At 33.0% G+C, this 19,003-nt stretch overlaps 1 protein-coding gene across 1 annotated transcript in view; it reads right to left on the bottom strand.

The window, feature by feature from the left end:
• Nucleotides 1-7,489: 7,489 nt before the first annotated feature.
• Nucleotides 7,490-19,003, bottom strand: part of mnd (L-type amino acid transporter minidiscs) — a 34,444-nt gene continuing 22,930 nt past the window's right edge. The window contains exons 15-19 of the mRNA XM_080165003.1: nt 12,746-12,861; nt 11,392-11,425; nt 10,553-10,630; nt 9,082-9,179; nt 7,490-8,507 (exon numbers count right to left, since the gene is read on the bottom strand). Of these exons, the coding sequence (XP_080021129.1) occupies nt 8,279-8,507; nt 9,082-9,179; nt 10,553-10,630; nt 11,392-11,425; nt 12,746-12,861 (555 nt within the window). The 3' untranslated portion in view covers nt 7,490-8,278. The remainder of the gene's footprint in view (nt 8,508-9,081; nt 9,180-10,552; nt 10,631-11,391; nt 11,426-12,745; nt 12,862-19,003) is intronic.

Raw genomic sequence — 19,003 nt, 5'->3', positions numbered from 1 at the left:
GAAAATAAAGAAAACTTACAAATAATGAGTTATTATATGAATAAAGACTCTAGGAGTATTCAAATAAAATTAATTGACAAAATTTTCCATTTGCTGCGAAATTTGAATAAAAAATAAATCTTCTACGCAGTTTTAAAATCTATGACTTGCCAAGAATTTTTCCCTGTTAAACCTAGAAGTTTTTTAATGACATTAAATTTATGTCGACTTCAGGGGACAAAGTTTAGGTTTCAATGATTGGAAATTTATTGATTTATTTGTCGACATTTTGATTGGTTGGTTCTAAACTGTTAAACCAATAAAAGTTCTCCAGAAGCCAGGTAATATTGTTTATAATCATTAAGAATGTATATTTATCATCCATTGTCTTATCTCTTATGTTCCATGACATAAACCCAAGAATAAAATTGCATGCTTAATAGAATTAGTTAATGACTGCATAGTCTTATGTTGATATAAAAACAACACCAAAAGTTTAACAGAGCTGTGTCTGAAAAATACATCAAGAAAGAGAAATCAGAGATTTGAAATCAGGGAAAAAGAAATTGTGTCTATGGTAGATATAGGGATCTAGTATTCATGCATAATATTGGTAACGTTGCAACTTAAATGAAGGATAATTACAGGGAGGGAGTGGACATTGGACTGTTTATTACACCTAGTCCCCAAAGTCTTATAATAAAGTTTTCTTATTTATTGGCTTAACAACCTTCTGGACTTAAATTTAATTTTTTATTAGTTAGTTTATTTAGTTTAGGATATAATGCTGACATTTTAGACAGGGAATTGAATAAAGTGCAGTTAAAATAAAAAAAACTAAAAATTAAGATTTGAAGGTGTAAAAAAATATCTTTTTAAATATCTATCCTTTTAACCCTGTAGGACCTCTTAAATCTAAATCAATTGATTCAGAGAAAAGAGGAGAGAGAGAGAGAAAGAGAGAGAGAGAGAGAGAGAGAGAGAGAGAGAGAGAGAGAGAGAGAGAGAGAGAGAGAGAGAGAACGAAAGAGATAGAGAGAGAACGAAAGAGATAGAGAGAGAGAGAGAGAAAGAGAGAGATATCAGAGAGCGAGAGATAGAAGTAAAGAGAGTTAATCTAAAAAGTGAGAATTCAAGATGTAAAAAATTGAAAGAGAGGAGGTTGATTAAAAATTCAAAGAGCTCGGCAAAAGTGAGAGCTCTATATACGAGGCTCTGCCCCTACCCCTAGATAAGTATAAATACTGAACCATCTGTTGATTCACTTTAGTTTAACCACTTCTAGCAATCAATAAACATATCACAAATACATACATAATTATAACTAGAATTAGATGAGTACTCCACTACCCATCCCAGTGCCATTGTCCATGATGTCCACAAGCCCGGACCACCAGCAGAACAGCCCCATGAGCAAGTACGCGCTGCGCTCCCCGCTCATGAAGCACGCGCTCAAGGCATCCAACCGGTCAAAGTCCGAGGTGGTCCACAATTACGCCGTCCCGCCGCCAGACTCAATCCGCAATCGTCGGCGGATGACCTACGAGGTGCCGGATCTTAAAATTCACTCCCCACTGTCAAATCAAGGATCTGTGAACAATGATGAACATGATCTCGGCGAGGATGAGGATTTCAAATATTTTGATGATGTTGTCAATGAGTTGAGCAGCGCTGGTTCGCTGTCACCGGAGGAAAGTCCCCGCCCACAAACACCATCACCGTCTGCCATCAGCAAAAAGGAAGCCGCAGCTGTCAGCAAACAGGCCAACAAGTTGAAGACCAGCCTGGCAAATATCAAGAGTCCGCGGTGTCTGCGTAAATTCATGTTTCGGCGGGAAGACGCCATTTTGGCGGGAAAAAATGATGATGATACCGGCTGCAACAATGCTCTTTCTTCCAGCAATAACAGATCTTCAGAAAATATTGTGCTAAGCCCCCGACCTTTTCTAGACTCAACTGGGTCGTCGCGCCACAATTCCACCGGCAGCACAGAAACGCCGCCATCAGCAGGAGCTGCAAGCACCAATGTTGACGAACTGAACCTGTGCGCCGCCAGCCTGTCATCCGCCGCTAGCAGCGTAGACAGCACTAGCCTTTGCAACCGAATCATGACAAAAATGGAAGAACTTGACAGGTTAGAACGACAGCTCAAGCGGCTAAAAAGCGGTGATATGCGCTTGGTTATCAAAGACGACACTGTCCTATTGAGTATGGGAAACAACACAGATTCCACCAATATACTCGAGCAATCAGAAACGCAATGCGCTTACCTCGCCTACCTGGATTACCTGTCCCTCGAGGAAGAATTAGCGGAGGCGCTGGGCGAATACGAGGCGAGCATGGTGAAGCGGCGAAGCAGCGATAACCAGGCGGATACGGAACAGGGCGAAGATTTATTTCCCAAAGTTCATGCCCAAGCAGTTGAAAGATTGCGGCGCAATCCGCGCAAAGTTGCATCGGTTAATCGGTCATGAAGCTGTTGCTATGATAATTATAAAATTCATTCTGTATTATCTTGTAGTTTTTAAATTTTGATTATAACGTGTTAAAAATATATTAAATAATAATAAACCAATGATATTATATTTCTGTTTTTTTTATATCTTTTCTGTCGGTCAAAAACACATTATTGAATCATACTGTGTTTTTTAACATGCTAGTTATCTAAAATACAAATTAGTACGATACGATGTCTGTCTGTCCTTCTGTCTGTCTGAAGCTTAAGATCTCAGTAACCACTTAACCGATTGGGCTCTACTCTTCAGGAAATATGCCTATTGGTCCTGGGATGGTTTTAAGGGAACACCCCAACCTCCCAAAAAATGAAAAATACCCCCCTCCAAAAAAACAAAATTTTTTTTTTACTTTTTCTTTTTAAATCTAAATAACACAAAAACAGGTTGATTAAACCTATTGGGGCAAAGCCCTTAGATCCTAGGGGCGAAGCCGCTAGTCCCAATTTAAAGTATTAAGATTCTGTTGTCTGAAACTTAAGATCTCGGAAATTAGTGGTTTCAATGGGCTGTAATTTTCAGGGAAGCTTTATTAAATACTATGAGTTGGTTAGACTTTTTTCCTGACTTCCACGCTCTTCCGAAGAGCTGCTAGGGGCAAAACATTTAGTAAATAGATAAAATAACCAAAAAAAGTAAGGAATATTAAATAAAACAAAGATGACAACATCCATAAAAGCGAAGCTCTGAAATGAAAGGACAAACGAACATTAGCACTTGTAGATTGTCAGAACTGAATTAGCAGAATAATAATGCTTCAGTACATCCAATATTGTAAGTAAATTTGTTGCAAAACTGCATACATAGATGATACTGTTTAAGGACATACTTACTTTTTTGGGACTTGTTTATAGAGATGCTTTGCTTATAACAGTGTACTTTTTTGTAATAGGAATCAGTATTCCAAAAATCAGACCAATTGGATAAATTTATCACATAAAAATTTGATGTTAAAAAAGTTAAAAAGCAACATGTTTAAAATGGACGTACGGACTTTCTGGTAACGATTATATAGTTGCTTCGCTTTCTAACTCGTACCTAACTGTTATAGGAATCATCATGCAAAGTTTAAAATCGATAGGATAATTCTAACATGCCTAAATTAACGAAAAGAGATATCCGTCACGTACGGGAGGACGGACCGACCCTAATTATAGAAAAGCTTCGTTTTTTAAAAATATTTATAAGAAAACCAAAAATATAAAGAATGTTAGATTGGAAATGGCTTCTATGCATTTTTAGGGTTTCTAAATAACTTTTCAAGACATAATATTTAGTAAATTTAGAGCAAGTTGGCTATTTTTACGCTGGTAAGCCATAACTAAAAACGATTTTTATAGAATTTTATATTTTTATAATGGTAAGATAATAAAATATAATAATATTGGATTATTTCTTTTTGAAAGGCCTATCCGTAATATATTACATATAAAAAAAAACTTTAATTGCAAGGACTTTTTGATGTGTAATTTATAATTACTTGAATAATTTCTATTAATAAGTTCTTTTGTTATTGCCATAAGCAAATATTTTATAAAATTATAGTCGGCCTCTCCGATGCATATGTATATTCAGGCATTTAAAAAATTTTGTTTTGATTGTCAACTTGGCATGGTGATTCCTGTAACAGTCAGTTAAAATTAAGTAATAAATAACAGCCTTTTTGATATTATTAAAAATCTAAAAACCCAATCATAAACTTTTAAAGTCTCAAAAGTGTCTGCGCTCTTTTATAGAGGGTATTATCCCCCCCCCCCCAATTTACATGTATTTTTTGCTTTGTACACTTACATCAAATAGTAGTGTTTTTGATCTAAATATAATAGATTAAGAAAATTTATGTATTATATTTCAGAAATCAAATATCTTCAATGTGCAAAAATATTTTCAATTATTTGTAAAAGCGAAACTTTTCTATCATTGGGGTCGATCCGTCCATTGACAGTTAATCTCTAATTGGGAAGCGTAGCAGCTCTATAATCGTTACGTCCATTTAAAACATGCTGATTTTTAACTGTTATGACCACATTTTTGTATGATATAATTATTCTATTCATCTGATTTTTGGAATAATTATTTCCATGCAAATAAGGTAGAACACATAAGGCATATTATAAGAGAAATCTCAATAAACAAATCCTAAAAATAAATGTACAATTTTGTTTAGACATATAAATTTAAATTCTTACACTCTACAAGAGTTATTGTTCGTTCGCACTTCCTTTTGATTTTAGTGCTTCGCTTTTATAGAAAGTGTCATTCTTGTTAATATTAAAAAAAGCAAATTTTTCGTCTTTTTGAAATTATTGAAAAAAAAATAAATTAAAAAAAAAATAAACCAAATAAAGACTAGAGTTTTTAAACACATATTTTATTTGGACAACTAGCCTCTAACATGAACTATGGATAGTGGACAAAATAATGCCACATCTCGCGGTCGTAGCAGTTATGCGTCATATTAGAAGGGTGACGCAAATTACAGATCTCAGTTTTCGCCGTTTGTTTTACTATTTTTTTTATAAGATAAAAGCGATGCTTGCAAGATTATTTAATTCGATATAATATAAAGATAATTTTTATTCAAATCGCGAAATCCGGGATCTGAAATTTGCGTCACTCTTCCAACCTTAAAGTGGGGAAGAGAAATAAAGATGGGGTAGAACCGGTTATCATAATGTTTTATTTTCTTGACTTTAAGTTAAACTCTATCTGTGCTGTTGTAATAATAAACTGCTAATTTGTCAAGTAGGGTGTCAAATATGGCAAGGAAATAATTCTATGCACGCCAGCAGTTACCAAAAGAACTTAAAGTATGTCATAATACAATTTCATAATTGTTTACTTTAACTTTTTCTAATTTTTCGGGTATAGTCCTTTCCACGACATCCCTCCATAAGGGGCGATTTGTCGTATTTTGAAAATAGCTTTTTATAGGTTATTTTAGGTTAGGTTAGGTTATATTGGGTTAGGTGATTGCCCCACAGGGTTAGGTAATTGGCCCCGCAGGTTTAGAGCCCCCCGCAGGGGCTAAAAATAGGAGAAAACTTACTGTAAAAAATACGAAGAATCGCCCCTTATGGAGAGATGTCGTGGAAAGGACTAAACCCAATTTTTCTAATTTAAAACTTGAAGTATTTCTAAAGAAGATCCATAACGATTTAGCTGTTAGCGAGATCTTTTGCTACGGACCTTACTACTTTATAGAATAGGGTAAAATCGTCTAGAAACTCTGCTCGTAAATTTATACGTATAAAAATCTTCCTAAGAATTTTAAATTTTTAAAGTGAATTTCTGCTTCTTTAAGCTTAGCAAATGTAATTACTAAAAAGTTCCTGTTCCTAGCATCTATAAGACTTAAAATGATTTGTTGCTTTAAACTTGTTGATGTTTGTTTGTCCGATAATTTGAATTGTTAAGCTTTGCTTTTAAGGATCATGTATTTTTTAAAGGAAACCTTATCTATAATTAGGATACGTCAATCGTAACGGATAGCTGTCACTGTTAATTTAGGCATATTGTAATAGTTTATATAGCGATATATTTTTCTACAGACAAAAAAACTTAGTACTATTATATACAATAGGATGGCAATGTTCGTTTGTATTACTGATTTCTTGAGCTTTGCTTATAAGGATGTTGTCATATAATATCCATACTCATTATAATGTATTAATTCATAGTAATTTATTTTTCTAATATATTATTTTGTACTCTGGGGATTATCTTTAATAAAATAATGTGTATTACACACATATTGTTAAAAGCAAAGTTTTTCTTTATATTAATATCGTATGCAGACTAGATATGGGTTAGCTAATTTTTAAAGTCCTATAACAATTAGGCATGATATCCAAAGCATTGATATAGAAACTTGAAAAATTCCACTCGAAGTTTTAGTATATCAATGCTAAGTGTTTCCATTAGAAGTAATTTATCAAAGTATAAACAGTGATTTATAAACAAGGATGACAACATCCACAAAAAACGAAGCTGAAATATCCGACTGACAAACAAACATTCTGCTAATGTTCTTCTAAATTGTAACTAAATGTTACAGAAAACATTATACTAAGTTTGAAATCGGGAGGACACTTCTAAAATGCCTACGTTAAGGAAGTGCGGGCCGATCATAATTATAGCAACGCTTCGCTTTTTAAAACCACGCATAGTAGCTAAACGTGGATTAATTTAATTTGTACAGTTTCGCTCTATTAAATATTAACATCCTTATATTGTATAATTTCCATATTAACTAATAACAGCGTAGGCTGACGCGTGGAGATAAGTGGCGGGGGATTCCCCCCCCCCACACGCACACTCAATTAAAATTTGATGGAAAACCCACGAAAAGTAAATTGTTTTTAAAATTTGAGTTAAATAATGTGTTATGCAAGTGTAATTGAAAACCCACTGGAAATATTATATCATTTTTCCCTTAACATAAAATTATCAAGGATGAAAACTTTGTAAATGTAGCTACTCACAAATGGCTTCGACGCGCCCTTAGTCTTTAGAGGCTTCGCCAGAAGAGAATACAAAATAGCATTCTTCCAAGTTGTTGAGTTTCCAAATTGGCAAGGTCCAATTTTTCACAAGGGGGTTTCCCACTCTCCATAAAATAGCTTAAACCCAACCTAAGACCAGTTTGTTTATTTCCTTTCAAAATAGAGCCCAATCGTTTTAGCGGTTACCAAAAACATAATCTTCGGACTGATAGCATTCGTTCTACTCAGGGACTGTGATTAAGCCAATTAATTTCACTTTAAATTTCCAAAAATTAGATATTTTGTTGGCGTAGAGTTGGCGTAAAACTTGTTTTTTGATGTAGTTGAAGGGAAGTGGATAAGAAAGGGGAGAAATTGCAGAAGAAAGTTGAAGGGAAACAATCTCTTATAATTGTTTGTCTGAATCGCATTCCCTTGTCCTTAGTTCTAATTTAAATTACGCGCGCGGATGCGGTTTCGTCTAATGTTTTACTATAGTCAAAAAGACACAAATTTGAGAAATACAATATGTATTAGGTATATAAAATAATAATTAGAAAAATATAAAAATACACAATGATAAAAATTAACAAATATATACAAATTACATACATAGAAAATATGAAAAATACATTAATCTTTAAAGAAAACTTTTATATTAACAAGGACGATTACTTACAAAAGTAGCGAAACCTTTAAAAAAACGTTGGGAAATGAAAAGGAAGCAATAGGAAGGATGGGGTTGGGCCAGGAATCATAAGAGATAAGGCAATGAACGATAAATTGAATCAAATCTCTAATGATAATAAACCCATTCTGTAGATTAAAATTATTGGTTATAAGGTTGGACACAACAAGATTGGAATTATGATTCACAAAATTTTTTGTGCTATTGAATAAGATAACGTGGCAATGTGCAATTTCAAGTCTAATGTCCCCTCCCTTCCTTTGTAAGAAACACATACAAACATGTAAAACCTGTAGTTTAGCCTTTGTATTGAACAAAAAAAATTTGTAAGTATTACTTTCTCCAGAACTTGCATGAAAATGTTAATTGCATTGATTATAATAAGAATTTGAGAATGCTTTCCATAAAAATACTTTTTTAAAAATTATTTGAATGCATTAAAAATTAACAATTCAATGGCACTACGCAATAAAATGTTCACATTTTCGCATATTTTTTTTATAATAAAAAACTTATTTATCATGATCTTTTTGAATTTACTATTTTGAATCTTTTTGACAAATATGAAACAAAATGCAATGCACACTTATAGAAAAATAATTTCTGAAGATTTATTAATCCTGATGTAATCTACCATTACTCTCATCTTGGCTTTCATCCTTTAATTTTATTATTTCATCAGGATCAGCTGTTTCCTTGTCTAAATCAGCTGTTTCCCCGCCATTATTAGCTATTCTCCCGCCATTATCAGCTGATTCAGGCATTGCGTCAGCTGATTTCTCCTCAATTTCTTCGTCTTCTTCAACAGCCAGGCAAAGCTTTTGTACAAATATCTCAATTGAACTAAACCAGAAAAGTTTGGATCAATAAAAAGGTCAAATAGAGCTTTGCAGAGGTTTGCTAACTTTTAAAGTGAAGTTTCTTTGTTTAAAAACAGGATGACAACATCCATATAAGCGAAGCTTTGAAACGGAAGGACAAACGAACGTTAATACTTGTAGAATGTCAGAACAGAATGATCAGAATATAAATTTTAAAAAGTCAAAACAAAATTGTAAGCAAATTTGTTGAAATATTCTTTAAGTACAAGATAATGAGAGATGCTTACAGAGATGCTTTGCTTATAACACTGTACTTATTTGTACTAGAAATCAGTATTCAAATATCAGATGAATCAGAAAATTATGTCTCATAAAAATATGTTGTAAAAAAAAAGATCAACATGTTCCAAATAAACATACGGACATTCTACTAACAATTATAGAATTGCTACACTTCCTAAATCGTATCTAACTACTACACGCAAGTTTGTAAACGATAGGACAATTCTAACATGCTCAATTCACGAATAAAGCTATCCGTTCTAGACGGACGGAACAACCCTAATTGTAGAAAGATTCGCAACCAAAAATATTACCTAACCATATTCTTCATCCATTGTGGACGTTTAGCTTTACAGAAAATGAAGTAAGCTGGTATACCAGAGGCAACTATAATCAAACCAAATCCAACATCCTTAAATAATATAAATTTGTCAAATATTTACAAAAAGTACAATTATCAAATATTCTCGTATTCATTCGAAACCGATTAATATCCGGTGGATTAGAACCGGTTTTCATTAATATGAGAAAACTAAGTTAGCATCGTATTATATCCAGATTTCTACGAATATAAAAATTAAAAATGTACAATCGTATTATTAAAACAATTTTTTTAGCCTATGCCTTCAGCATCTCGTGTCGTGGTTAAATAAACTGGTTTTTATATTTTAATTGTACATTTTATATCCGCGGAAAGATGGTTATAATACGATGCGAGATATAACTATTCTTTCTCGTATTCATTCGAATCCGGTAGATAGGAACCGGTTCTCATCCATACGAAAAAACTATGTGTAGCATCATATTATATCCAGTTTTCTACGAATATAAAAATATAAAATCATAAGATAAAAACCAGTTTTTAGGCGGTGCCTTCAGCACCTCAGGGCTAAAAAAACTATATTAATCTTATAATTGTACATTCTATATCCGCGGAAAGCCGTTTATAATACGATGCGAGACATAAATATTTTGTTTGAGTGGTAAAGTGGAGGTAAAAATTATATTTATCTCTAAATAATTGTACTTGCCATGTAAAGTCCTTTTAAATGGGATATGAACGGTTTAGAAAAATAGACTAAAACTTCAATTTTAAATTAAAATCCTATACCTATCACAAGCTACTCTCAAATGGCCATCTAAATCAGTTAGCGGGATCTTAACGGACAAACAAAATCCTTTCTGAACGCCCATGGACTTACCTTTGGTTGAGTAAATATAGGAACACAGACTAGAATAGAACACAAGATATTACCTCTGGTTGAGTAAATATAGGAACACAGACTAGAATAGAACACAAGATATTACCTTTGGTTGAGTAAATATAGGAACACAGACTAGAATAGACCACAAGATATTACCTTTGGTTGAGTAAATATAGGAACACAGACTAGAATAGAACACAAGATATTACCTTTGGTTGAGTAAATATAGGAACACAGACTAGAATATAACACAAGATATTACCTTTGGTTGAGTAAATATAGGAACACAGACTAGAATAGACCACAAGATATTACCTTTGGTTGAGTAAATATAGGAACACAGACTAGAATAGACCACAAGATATTACCTTTCGTTGAGTAAATATTGGAACACAGACTAGAATAGAACACAAGATATTACCTTTGGTTGAGTAAATATAGGAACACAGACTAGAATAGAATACAAAATATTACCTTTGGTTGAGTAAATATAGGAACACAGACTAGAATAGAACATAAGATATTACCTTTGATTGTTTAAATATAGGAACACAGACTAGAATAGAACACAAGATATTACCTTTGGTTGAGTAAATATTGGAACACAGACTAGAATAGAACACAAGATGAAGAATGTTATTGGCAGTAGTATGTTCACCTAAAAAAGGGTAGGCATAATTTTAATGATTATAAACAAAAGCTCTAGTGAATAATAATCAAAATAAGTTGAAATACAAAATAAAAGAACAAAATGGTACATTTTACCTAAAAATAAAATGTTATTAAGGACTAAATGTTATAACACTTTTGATCTCTTATACTTTCAATCTAATACAACTTTTACGTAATTTTTTAAAAGTCTTAGGCAGATCAAACTAGTTTAAATATTTTTAAATTGATATATATATAATTCTATTATACAATTGTTTCAATTTATTAATGAATAAAATATTATTTAAAGTGTATTGTAGGTGTATGTATTTCATAAAATATTTAAAATTATGTAAAACAATTTACATAAGAATCTAAACAAAGGGAGGGGCGAGGATATTGTTGCTAAACTGTTAAAAAATCATTAAAAGATCAAAATAGCATGATTATCAAGTGTTTATCTAAAAACAAATGAGAGCATTTCAGTTGCATGCAGGAGGAGGAAGGTGTTAATTTAAAAACCTTAAAAAGGGGAAAAACAATGACTTCTAAAATTTCAATTTTATGGGGGTGGGGGTGGGTTATTGTCCATTTTTAAAATATTAAGTATAAAATCAACCATCAAAAGAATGATTAAAAAGTGTCCTAAAGATGAATCACGCTGCAACACATGAATAATAAAATTTCTCGATTCTGTTATGCAATTACAAAGTAATAATTAAATAATTAGGTAATAAACTCTCAAATAAGTTATGAAAAATGTATTACCTTGATTGGCCTCACCCAGTTCGGCTGTTTATACCTAAATTACAAATCGAAATTAAATATAGTGGATGAATGCTTAATAGAGCAACCGTCAACTTTGCTTCGACAATCTTTGTTAAAGTTGCCGAAAAAGATCCAAAAGATCAAAAAAGAGACAATATATGTATCACCATAGATAACCAATTAAACACGATGATACATCCAATTTCCAACTTAAATGTATATCATAACAAGGATGACAACATCCATAAAAGCGAAGCTCTGAAACGTTACGACAAACGGACATTAACATTTGTATAATGTCAGAACTGAATAATTAGAATGCGAATGTATAAGAGTCAAAGCAAATTTGTAAGTAAATTTGTTAAAAAACTGCTTGATACAGGATAATGATTATGGACATACTTACATTTTTAAAACTTGATTATAGAGTTGCTTCGCTTATAATATTGTACTTTGTTGTCCCAGGAATCAGTATACCAAAAATCAGACCAATCGGATAATTAGGGCAAATACAAATTTGTTGTTAAAAATGTAAAAAAAATTAACATGTTTAAAATGGACGCACAGACATTCTGGTAATGATTATAGAGTTGCTACGCTTTCTAACTTGTACCTAACTATTACAGGAATCACCATGCAAAATTTGAAATCGATAGGACAATTCTAACATGCCTAAATTAACGAAAAAAGCTATTTAAAAAAGTAAAAAAATCAACATGTTTAAAATGGACGTACGGACATTTTATGATTATAAAAAAATGTAAAAAAAAATTAACATGTTTAAAATGGACGCACAGACATTCTGGTAATGATTATAGAGTTGCTACGCTTTCTAAATCGTACCTAACTACTAAATGAATCACCATGCAAAATTTGAAATCGATAGGACAATTCTAACATGTCTAAATTAACAAAAAAAGCTATCCGTGACGGACGGACGGACGTACGGACCGACCCTAATTATAGAAAAGCTTCGCTTTTAATATTTTCGGAATATGAATCTAACTTATTGTGTATAATCCTCAATACATATGTTTTTTTTTCAGAAAGGGAGAAGTAGGTTTCGGGTAAAATCCGTAAAGGTGTGTGTTTTAAGGCTTAAAAGTAGTAGTAGAACGATAATATTCACTAAATATGTGTATTTCTTTTTAAAAAGAACTATAGACAAATTTTTTATAAAAAAGTTGACATAAATTTTTATTGTTCTACTAATGTTTTAACTTATATCACATAACCTTTACGGATTTTACCCGAAACCTACCTCTCCCTTTATCTAAAAACGCCCTGGCTCACACCCCCCTCTGACCATAAAATTACACCCCCCTGCACCACTATACAAGGAAGGATACATTACCTGAGGAAGAGTAGGGCTCCAACAGACATGGTGATAAATGTAGACTCCACGAAGCTGGCATAGTTGATCAGAACAAATACATTCGAGGTTGTCAACATGGCCAGTGTTATTATTCCCTGAAAATAATAACATTTGTGGTGAAGCTACGAGAGGGAGGGTGGACAGTGGGCTGTTTATTACACTAGTCCCCAAAGTTTTAGTATAACGTTTCTTATTTGTTGGCTTAACAATTTTGAGGACTTTTAAAGGATTATGATTGATTGGTTTATTAAGTTTAGTGTCCAAACGTTTCAATCACTAATTGTAATCAATAGCAGGGATAATTTTGAGTAACATCATTGAGAATGAACATCAATTTATTGGCCTTTGTCTTATCCCTTTAGTTTTAAAATAAGGTTTTCATATTCGTTGGCTTAACAATTTTGGAGACTTATAAAGGATTATGATTGGTTGGTGTCCAAACGTTTCAACCACTAATTGCAATCTACACAGCAGGGATAATTTTGTGTAACATCATTGGGAATGAACATCAATTTATCGGCCATTGTCTTATCCCTTTATCTCCCTGCGAAGCTACTCTACATTTCATCTTTGTCTCATATTTATAACAAAAACAAAATTACTCTTGCTGTAGATTAGAATTATTGGGAATAGTCCCTTTCGTAACATCGCCCCATAAGGGGCGATTCGTCGTATTTTTAAAAAGTCTTTGTATAGGTTATTTTAGGTTAGGTTAGGTTATATTGGGTTAGGTGATTGCCCCACAGGGTTAGATAATTGGCCCCGCAAGGTTAGAGCCCCCCGTAGGGGCTAGAAATAGAAGAAGAGCTACTGTGAAAAATACGAAGAATCACCCCATAAGGTGCGATGTTACGAAAGAGACCATACCCGAATTATTGGTTGAAGTGTATTATGACACTAACAGTTGGGAACCAATCAAATAAATTCAAGATAGCGCAGTTATAAAACTTTGGGTACCACTTTCATTCAAAGTACAAAGTATCCTTCCCCATTTTATTTTTTTTGTACTTTTATAGAATTAGATCTGGGTTAATCTAGTACAGAGTAAAATTCATTCATTTAGAACTTAACCAAAATAAGCCAAATAAATCTGTATAATACAAAACCAGTTAAAAAAAGAATGACATCAGCGAAGCTCGACAAATCAGACAATCAACGAATATTAATAATTAATGAATGAGGGCGACTTAAATATTAAGGAAACGATCATATTTACAGTTAGGACTTGATGCTATAAAAGTTTTTGAAAATTGTTCTTAATCGTTCTCGGAATCATATACCAAAGACAAACGAATACGAAAAGAACAACCAACTATAGTATGAATCGTCATGTAAAGTTTGAAATTGAAAGGATCATTCTGACATGACTAAATTAATAATCTGAGAAAAACCTTAAGGAGGACATACGTACAAGCGGGAAAAGTAGGGAAACAACATGAGTTGAAGGGTAGCTTGGCTACTAAAACGTTTTATTAAGGGGGGAGGCGGATGTTCCACTTTTTGAAACCAAAACTAAAAGTCAAAGGAACTCAACTAAAAAAAGAGTTACAGGTCTGAGATTTTGCATGGCAGTTGCTTTATAGAGGTACAATATGGAACAGTGAAGAAACGGCGGCGCATCCGCCGAAAACCGCCGAGAAATTGCAAAAAAAAATTCAGCGGGAAACAGCGGTTTTCGACGGTTGCGCCGCCGTTTCTTCACAGTTCCATATTGTACCTCTATAAAGCAACTGCCATGCAAAATCTCAGACCTGTAACTCTTTTTTTAGTTGAGTTCCTTTGTTGACTTTTAGTTTTGGTTTCAAAAAGTGGCACATCCGCCTCCCCCCTTTTGTAAGATGGTTAATTGAAAAGGTACAAACTTTTTTCTTTATTACAGCTTATCTTGATGCACACAATTACCTCCTCTGTAGATAAAAGTTTTTGGTTGAACGATTGAAAACTCAACTTGATGAATCAACCAATCAAAATTCACAAAAGTCCCTCTAGGGGAGCAAGGGGGTACGACCCTTCACTCAAAATATAAAAAAATCTATACCGGTTCATCAGACAAAAGCACAAACAGACATCCTGTTACTTTTCTTTAAAAGTACTTTGTTTAATAACATAATTACGTTCATGTTCCAATAAAGGTACTAAGAAAGAGAGGTAATCAGGCTCCGCCAATAGAAATTCCCTGTGAGAAATAGGCTGACCTGCTATTGGGTAGAAACTGTACACATTTTGGTATGAAAGGCTTTATTTTTTTTTCTTCCTAATAAAAAAGTCGACTATAACCGGTCGAATTTCTTAATTAAAACCCATAGATCAATTTGTGAGAGATTGATGTTAGTAACACTACTCCTTAGTGTTTTATAGATTTTTATACATTTAAAAAAAAAAAAAAAAAATAGGGAAAAAACTATCAAACTTAAATAATAAAAAAACGAGTCTAATCCCTTTCCATTTTTTATAAGTGCAATTTTAATTTTGAAATTAATTGTCACGATGCACTTTTTTAAAGCTAATGGCTTTAGTCCAAGTTTTTAGAGGATTCGCTACTACTACCTGACCTGTTTTTTTAATTCTTTTTTTAACAGAAAGATTTTAGCCGAGTCTAATAAGGATTTAACTGTTACAATTTATTAATAAAGAAACCATCTAATAGTTCCTTTTTCATTATGACCAATTTCTTTATTAGTCTTCTTTATCTCATAATTCTATTCATGTTCCGTAGGGAAAATATAAATCCTGGTCAGAAGAGTATTAGCTGGAATTTTCTGGTTGTTTCATGAAGGGAGGGATGTGACAATGAAATGTAGATTATCCTACCCACTAAATTTTACAAACTTGTTCCATCATTAGTTGGCTGAAAATATTTTGGGATTAATTATGGTTTTTGATTAGAATCGGGATTGTAAAAAGTAAAAATTTTAAATGATTTTGATCTGCATAAGGGGTAATATTGTTTATCATAATTGAAATGACAAATATTTTATCGCCAATTGTTCCTTCCCCATGGGTCCCTCTGAAGCTTAAGATCTCGGTAACCACTGAACCGATTAGATTCTACTCTACAGGGTATATACCTATTGGTCCTGTGGTGGTTTTAAGCTATTTTCTTGGGGGGTGGGACACCCCCAACCCCCCCCCCCAAAAAAAACAAAAAAAAATCCCCCCCATTTTTTTTTTTTTTTGTAACCTTTGTGGAAGATTTCCACACTTTTTTTACCATCTCTTGGGGCAAAGCCCCTAGAGGTTAGGGGCGAAGCCGCTAGTTATTTATATAATAATACCACTCATTGATGAAATAAAAAAAATCTTTAAAGGTTAAGACTGAACAAATGAAATATTATTATAATCTATAATACAAAGTAATAGGGTGTCTCTCTATGACCCCCTCCCACACAAAAGAAACGCCTTCAAAACACTATAATTTCTTTTTAAAAGAGATAAGTTTTTTCATTTATTTTCTGTAAAGGTGTGTTTTAGCGTTAAGTCAAATGCGTTTATTAAGTCAAACTGTTCTTAATTTTGACATCCTATTATCCTATCCTATTATATAAAGTAGTAAGCGTTTTTTGTCTGTCCTGAAGGATCTCGCTAACCGCTGAACCGATATTGTTTTCCTTAACAGTGATGCTTCTTAAAGGTCCTGGGAAGGTATTACACTATTTTTGGGGAGAGTGTCTTCACCCCCTCCCCCCCCAAAAGAAATATTTTTTTACTCTATTGAAACTCAAATTTAAAATGGGATGAGATCGACTTTCCCCCTCCTCCCTTTAGGGCCCCTAAGGCCTCTAGGGGCGTAGCCGCTAGTTTCATATATACAGTTGGTCAAAAATAAGAACAGTTTGACTTAACATGATGTTTAGATTTTATTGGATAGTTGACCTCCGTTTAAATTCTCTAATGTAATTAAGTTCCAGTTGCAAATCTCTTCTACGACATCGTTTTGGATCAGTCGGTAATGCACTTATGAAGTCATTGGCTTCGTTATAATTAGTGTAAGTTCGTAAGTATTTGGTAGCTTAGATTGTTAACAGAGGCACACAGGAATCGTTCAATTTATGGATTTATTATTACTTGAATTTCAAACCAGATTATCATGTACTCTAATAAAGTAAAACTTGTAGCTGGCTAAAATATTGATCACCTACATCTACCCCCTTCACCCCACCCTTCATATGCGAAACATCTCTATAATGAAGTTCAAATCTTATTGATATATTGTTCTTTAAGTGCAGCCACTCTACAAGTGTTAATGTCCGTTTGTACTACCGTTTTAGAGAATCGCTTTTATGTAATTAGTCATCCTTGTTACCTTCCAAATTACTTGACCCTGGTGGATAAATTCATTTGAAAGAAAGAAACCAATAGATTAAAAATACAGAGATAAAGACTAAGAATAACTATAAATCTTTTTATTGGGGATGGCAATCCGTCTAATTTTTGGACCGGATTCGGATTCTTACAAGAATCCGTGAAAAATAAAACGGATTCCCGCGGATTCCGGATTCTTATTTTTGACGGATTCTAGCAATATTTTAAAAGGCCTTTAAAAAAGTAAATTAAGGGATTCAATTTTACCGGTATTGGGCAGAATCTAAAGCTGCGTTTTTTCATATTTTCAAAGTAGCTTTTCTTCTATTTCTAGACCCTACAGCTTCCAAAATGACTGTTAAAAATTAAAATATATATTCAAACCAAAAAAACTAAAAACGCTAATTTTAGCCTTACAATTAAGAATCCGAATCCGCTATTAAAAAACGGATTCCGGATTTTAAAATTGGCCAAAAATTGGGCGGATTCCGGATCCCGGATTGCCAACCCTACTTTTTATATTAAAGTAACAGGACGTTTGTCTGCCTATCAGTATGTCTTGGTTTAAAGGGTAGCTGGAAGATTAGCCCATAGCCCATTATTCCCCCAAGAGACTTAAAACTCAGGGATCTAAAGGGATAAGACAAAGGCCGATAAGTTGATGAAAATGTACAATGATGATGCACAAAATTACCTCTTCTGTAGATTAAAATTATTGGTTGAAACATTTGGAAACTCAACTTTATGAATCAATCAAAATTCATTAAAAGTCCCCAATGTTGTTAAGCCAAAGAATACGAAAACGTTAAACTTTAAAGGACTAGTGTAATAAATAGCCCATTGTCCCCTTCCTTCCTGCATAAAACTAGGAAAAACATCTCCCCAGCAACCAACAAAATAAAAGTTAGTATTTAAAAAAAAAATTTTAAGGGGAGCGTCTCCCTACACCATAAGTATAGGGGCGAAGCAATTTCAAAAGAGTGAAGAAAAATGTCAAAAATGTATCACCCAACATAAGAAAAAAATCCCTTGGGAGGTACAACTTTTTCCTCACCAAATGTCCTTCGTAGAGAGATAGAGGGTGGGCGTATCTCCCACCCCCTCACTTGTGGAATTTTCTGTTTTGTTTTCTAGAAAATTTGTCTTTAGCTGCTGTAAATTGTTATAAGATTAAAACATTCTTTTTCAACGTTCTAGATAAACAACAAAGTATTGGAGGAAAATTCAATAAATACAGAAAAACTAGATGATCAATTTCTCAATTGGACTAATAGGAACACAGTTTAGGAACAATTCGACTACATTATTGGTCAAAAAGTGTAAACTTTTGGATACTTTAAAAAAACTTTTTTTACTGAAGTCCGTTAGTTGTAACATGTTCGATCATTTATTTGACTATAACTCTGTCAAAAATGCTTACAAAACATACCTATTGAATCTAAGATACTAAAACAGTTTCTTTACAGGCCTAAGTTCTCAGTTTTGAAATATTTTTCTTTTTCATGGAAAATTTTGTAAAAACTAATTTTTTTTACTTTTTACATGATAGAACATTTTAACGGACTTTAGTATAATTTACAGTCCACTGTCCGCTCCCTCCCTGATTACTTTAAAACTAGCCTTGCAGTTGAATGGTTTGTCAAAATTGTTTTTCGTGTATTTTAGTTGGTGGTAAAATGTCGAAAAATTCTCTAAATTTTCTCCTTAATGTATTTTTCTTGTGTGCCATTCATTCTAATTCCAAAATTTTTTACCAGAAAATCTCAGATTTCTTATTTTTATATAAACTGCTGCGTTTTTTTAAGTTCCTTTTCAGAAGAAAATCATAACTTTTAGGAGAATCGTTTTTGTTGATAGCAGACTCATACCCCCCCCCCCCCCCCTCCTCTAATTAAAATAAGAAATAAGACGGGGGGTTGGCTATAGGGCAAAATT

This window comes from Acartia tonsa, chromosome 6 (assembly GCF_053477335.1).
Source record: "Acartia tonsa isolate MP-2025a chromosome 6, ASM5347733v1, whole genome shotgun sequence".
Classification (NCBI taxonomy): domain Eukaryota; kingdom Metazoa; phylum Arthropoda; class Copepoda; order Calanoida; family Acartiidae; genus Acartia; species Acartia tonsa.
Note: the sequence above shows the minus strand (reverse complement) of the source record. Positions and strands in the feature narration are given on the sequence as shown.